This window comes from Octodon degus, unplaced genomic scaffold, assembly GCF_000260255.1.
Source record: "Octodon degus isolate 3935 unplaced genomic scaffold, OctDeg1.0 scaffold00130, whole genome shotgun sequence".
In the NCBI taxonomy this organism is placed as follows: domain Eukaryota; kingdom Metazoa; phylum Chordata; class Mammalia; order Rodentia; family Octodontidae; genus Octodon; species Octodon degus.
In genome coordinates this window covers 2668305-2674168 of record NW_004524706.1, presented here as the reverse complement: position 1 = coordinate 2674168, position 5864 = coordinate 2668305, and the positions used below count along the sequence as shown (strand labels likewise).

The window sequence follows — 5864 nt, the reverse complement described above, 5'->3', positions numbered from 1 at the left end:
TATTGAATATTATAGGTGTGTAAACTCAGCAAAATATTCTAAAAGAGTCCAGTAGCCCATAATAGCACTGGGTCTTCTGGTTAACTGGCAATGTCAGAAATTATTGACCTGAGTCCCCCACAGCTCAACTTAACAGCATGGCTTTATTTTCTATATTTCGTCTTCATACTTTTCTACTGGATGGTTAAGACCAAGGTAAACCGGGAACTATGCAACAAGAGTTGTAGCTTTTTGGTCTGAGAAGGTCAGTGAAATCCCCTCAGGATTTATCCTGAGGTCCTGTACCTCAGATTGTAGAACCTTTGTCAGTGCAGCCATGTGGATGAGTCACAGCCATTGCTTGACCAATGTGCTCTCTGTGAAAGCCTGAGAGAGTGTCTTAATTTCTTTCACTGAGGGCAGTTCTTAAGGGAACAGATTCATTTTTAAACCAGAGGGAAAGAAAACATGGCAACAGAGAAAGGTGCAATGTGAAGGGAGAATGGAAAGCTCAAGAAGGGAGAGGAGAAATGAGTTCAGAAGGTAAGCAGCCTTTTACCTGTCATTAGGCGTGTTGCTTTTTCCTGTTAGGTAAGAGAAAAATTGGCTGATAAATTTATAGACTTGGTGGAGAAGAGAATTAGGAAGTTGAAGAGTTTTTAGTTGCTTGTTTTTACCTGGTGAAATTCAGACATCTGTGAGGAGGAAATATGTGAGGTTTGGGCTTGCAAGTAAGATTTGAAATACTTTGTGGAGTGAAAATATTAGAAATTTAAAGCGCTCACTTAGGCAGAGCGCAGCAGCCGGGGTTGGCAATTGAGACTGGGTGTGCTGGCACATGCCTGTAATCCCAGCACTTGGGAGGCTGAAAACAGGAGAGTCACTACAAGTCCAGTCTACGTAGTGAGACCCTGTAGACCTTGTCCTAAATTCAGGAAAAAAAAAAATTAAGAAATTGAGTTGATGATAAAGCAAAATAGTTTGTTCTCTTTTCCTTTTTTAAAAAAATGTATTTGGTACAGGGTCTACAGGGTCTTACTACATAGATTGGATTCATAGTGATTCTCCTGTTTTCAGCCTCCCAAGCGCTGGATTACAGCTGTGTGCCACCATGCCCAGTCTCAATCTCTGTCTCAGGGCACCCTGGGGGCCGGGGCCCACCAGGTATTGAACCCCAGCTGCTCTGCCTAAACAGGTGCTTTAGTCTGCTGAGCTATCTGGCTGGCCCCAGAATAGTTTCTTTAAAAATCTTAAGCACTTTGGGCCGGGGAGATGGCTCAGTAGAATAAGCGCTTCCCTGGCAAGCGCAAGGGCCTGAGTTCAATCCCCGGTTCCGCCCCCCCCCCAAAAAAAAAAATCTTAAGCACTCTTTCTGATGAGTAGAAAAAGGTATATATGGTGTGCTGAACCTCTACCTTTTGCAGGTTCATCAATCCATCATATTCTCTATTGTGTTGCATTTACTGTGCTGGGTATTGGGTATAGAGAGGTGAAGAAACAAATATGATTTCTACACATGGTAGATATAGTCCTTCCAGTCTAGTGTATGAAGATTATGTTTGCCATTAATTAGCATCCAAATAAATATGAAATAGTGTTACGATAAATGCTATGAGAGAAAGTAGGTGGGAGAAGCTATGACAAAACCACTTAATTGGGGCTGGGGAGGTGGCTCAGTAGTGCTTCCCTGGCAAGTGCAAGGGCCTGAGTTCAATCCCTGGTTCCGTCAAAAACAAAAAACAAAAAAATCCACTTAATTTCATTTGTGGGCCAGAGTTTGAATTGTAGCAGTGATACTATATGTGTACATCTATGAGGGAGATGCAATGGATTTTGGAACCGAGACACCTGGGCTTGATTACTGTCTGTGTATTTTTATTTACTGTCTTTGTGACCTCAGCAAGCTACTGAACAGCTTTCCTTACTTAAACAGAAAGTGCAGCTGTGTAGGCTGCACAGGCAGCGTCTTCTCAGGGCTTAATACAGATCATGGGAAAGGGTGAATTAATGCAGGGGTTCCTCAGTTTTACTATTTGATAGTCTACAGACATTTCAAAAGTAAACAGTTTATTTTGCTAAGAGGAAAATACCACTACTATTTCAAAGAAGTCAGATATCTTTTTAAACTTCATTTTAAAATGTAAGAAGGCTATTTTAGCACCAAAAAAGAAAGTAAAGTATGTGACTTATAAATAAAGGGCAGTCTTTCAGGATGAGTAGATAGACATTAAATATGTTCAAAGATTGCATTTTATTGCACATTTTAAAGATATATTAACGATTAATCTGATTTAGACTGATTTGTGTATAATGAACAGATTGCATTGAAATTCTTGTATCTTTTCTGCCATTAATAGATATGACAGCTGGTAAGTCTGTTGACTACAATTACTAATTTAGATCTAAATTCTATTTCATATTTAATTTTATTTATCACTCTCTTGTAAATACATGCTAAAAACCAAGTGTTATATGAGATTGGGATAGCTATGGATTACATTTAAAAAGTAAATATAAAAATTTAAATTAAAACTTTTTCAGTTCTGAAAGATTGCCTTTGTAAAGATTCATTCTAGTACAGTGCATTATAGATTTGTACTTTTATAATGGTGATTATTATTAGGATGTGTAAATAGTGAATGATAGAATTAGTATTTGGTTGAATTTCTAGTTTACTTAAGTGTATTTCTCTATCTTTCTTGATCTTTTTAAATAAGGAGTATGCCTGTGCCCAACAGCCAAAAACTCAAGGAAGTGAACTAAAAATCAGTGCTGTATTTTCAGTTAATGAAAGTCCTCTGGGTAAGAAACAGAACTGTAGAAATTTTTTTTTTTATTTTTTGGTACTGGGGATTGAACTCAGGACCTTGCACTTGCCAGGCAGGTGCTTATGCTGCTGAGCTATAACCCCAGCCTTGGGACTAAAAGTTAATTACAGTTAATACTGTTCACTGTCTAGTAAAATAAAGGGAAGTACTTCGTATATTTTTCTCTTCCATGTTTTTCAGACAAGTGGAGCTGGCCTTTCTCACCATTTAAAAAAATGAAATAGAATCAGAATGTGATACATTAAGAAAATTATTGTTTTGTGAAATTTGTATTTTAATTGTTTATGGTTCTATGTTTTATTTTACTTTGTTTTGAGACAGGTTTTGTTTTGTAGTTCATGCAGACCTTGAACTTACTGAGTTCTGGGAATATACATGTGTGTCACAATACCTGTCTTATGTCTGAATTATACACAATCCTCCACAAATGCATGCATATGAGAAATAAATTATACTTTAAAATGTAATCTTTATCATGAGCCATGATAAAGACAAAGTTTGAAATCTCTTGTTTTGGAGTACTTATTATTTCATTAGTGTTGGATTTCAAAACTGAGAAAATTTGTACTGTAAAATAATATATTTGCCTTAATTTTAATTCTAAAACTTTTTTTTTTTTTATATTTTGTTTTGGTAGCTCAACAGCTGACCCCAGGCTTTCAACTTTCTCTCACATCGTCTGCCCCAAATATATTGCTTCCTTCAGTCCCAGCTGTAGCGATTCAAGTTTTTTGTTCTGGTTGTAAAAGAATGCTTCGTAAGGGGCAAACCGCGTACCACAAGACAGGATCTACTCAGCTCTTCTGTTCCACACAGTGCATTGCTGGATTTTCCTTACCTGTCTGCCTGCTGCCTCCTGCTAAGAAAACCTGCGCAAACTGTTCCAAGTATCTAATTTTTAGTGACATCCCTTTTCACTTTACTTTTTCAAATGTGTATATAGTTCAATAATGCTAGTGCTATTTTAAATGTATGTAGCACATTTCTGTGCAAGTTCCTTTTTAGCTTATTTGGGAATTTTCAAATTAGCCTACTTTTTGACTATCAAATAAGGGGCTTAGCATTAGAGGTATTACCTAAACCAGCTTTCTGTTTCTTTCTTTCTTTCTTTTTTTTGTTGGAACCTGGGATTGAACCCAGGCCCTTGCACTTGCCAGGGAAGCACTATTCCACTGAGCCATCTCCCCTGCCCCTAGCTTTCTGTTTCTCACTGTAAATTATACTGTGGAAGGAAGTAAACCAGTTGTGGGAGTTACAGGACCACTCGTATAGCTTGTAATTGTGAACAGTAGCTGTTTAAAATGAGTAACATTCCTTGGCAACCGCAAGGACCTGAGTTCCATCCCTGATTCCACAAAAAATAAATAAATAAAATAAAATGAGTAACAGTTATCTTGAGATTTACTGAAATTTAAAATAAAATAATAACACTTTAGTATATGAAAGATTTAATTCTTTAGAAAGGTAAAAATTCTAAGGGGTCATGACTATGCAACCTTGTGAACTTTGATGAGGTCATTATTCTTTATAGTAATACTTAGAACAGAGGAACAAATAGCAAAGTCACATGAACCTTTTTTGTCTTAATATATTTGAAGAATTTGGCGTGTTTTGCCTATTTTTGTGGTATTATAATTCCAGAGATAGCGTAAGCCTCCAACTCTAGCCAGGTTTTATTCACTGGAACCAATGGGGCTAGATTCAGTGGCCACCCCAAAAGCCCATATGAGAGATAGGTATTTTGCTAGCCAGCAGCGGTCATGAGTAGAAACATGAATGAAGCAGCAGATGAAAGTTTTTAAAAATTGTGTTGGCAGTGGTCACTAACATAGAGTAAGAAAACTTAAGAGTTGGGTTTTGTTGCTAGCAGTAAAGCTTAGTGGTAGATTATTTGCTGAGCGTGCGAGAGGCTCTAGGTTAGATCCCCAGCACTGACCCCTAAAAGAAAGAGAATGGCATGGTGGTGCACACCTGTAATCTCAACACTTAGGAAGCTGAGGCAGGAGAATTGTGAGTTGGAGGCTAGCTTGAACTACAAAGAAAGATGGTCTCAAAGAAATACAATGAAAAATAGCTTGATTTTTCCAATTGTGACTCCATGATTTACTAGCTGAGTGCTCTTGGGCTAGATATTTTAACTGTTCTGAATCTCAGTTATATATTTGCAGATAATATCTAATTCCTAGGGGCCAGGGAGATGGCTCAGTGGAATAAGCACTTCCCTGGCAAGTGCAAGGGTCTGAGTTCAATCCCTGGTTCTGAAAAAAAAAAAAAAAAAAAAAAAAAAAAAATCAAATTCCTAGATTAGTTTATGTTTTTGCTTTTTTGAGATAGGGTCTTGCTATATAGTTAAGGCTGGCCTTGAGCTCAGTATCCTAGGGTGACTTTGAATTTATGGCAGTCCTGACCCTGCCTCCTGAGTGCTGGGGTCACGTGTGTGTCACTAATTTGTAAGGAACAAAGTTAACACATGGCCTAGCATATAGCAGGTACTTAGTGAGATTTTATTAATAAAATTTAAATTATACTGTTACTTATAATTATGTAGTATGTGTAATATAACAATTAATAAGCTTTTTTTTTTGAGACAGGGTTTCACTGTGCAGGTCAGACTGGCTTTGAACTCACTTTGTGCCCAGGCTGGCCTTGAGCTCATGGCTATAGATTTTTCTTTTGATTTGGAGATGTGTAACAGTTTATTTGCTTGGTGTGTTAGTTTATCTGTTTTGTTTGGTTTTGTTTTGTTTGAGGTAGGCTCTTGCTTTGTAGTTCAGCCTGGCCCTAAACTTACAAGTATCCCAGGCTGGCCTCAAACTGTAAGCAGTCTTCCTTCATCAGCCTCCTGAATGCTAGGATTATAGATATACACCATCATACCCAGATAGCCTGAGTTATCTAAAAGTAAATCTTGGTAAAATGAAAATGTCCAACTAAAAAGGAGAGAAGGGTTTTAGAATATTTTATGTAGGGGCTGGGAGATAGCTCAGTAGAATAAGCACTTGCCTGGCAAGCACAAGGTCCTGAGTTCAATCCCTGGTACCACAAAAAAAAGAAATT

The 5864-nt window shown here is 37.5% G+C and overlaps 1 protein-coding gene across 6 annotated transcripts in view; it reads left to right on the top strand.

Moving 5' to 3' along the window:
• Positions 1 to 5864, top strand: part of Zmym6 (zinc finger MYM-type containing 6) — a 46808-nt gene that overhangs the window by 10586 nt on the left and 30358 nt on the right. For 5 of the 6 annotated variants that reach the window (XM_023701104.1, XM_023701106.1, XM_023701103.1 and 2 more), the window contains 2 exons: positions 2697 to 2781; positions 3445 to 3694. In XM_023701104.1, the coding sequence (XP_023556872.1) occupies positions 2697 to 2781; positions 3445 to 3694 (335 nt within the window). The remainder of the gene's footprint in view (positions 1 to 2696; positions 2782 to 3444; positions 3695 to 5864) is intronic. The other variant, XM_023701107.1, reaches the window with a different exon arrangement.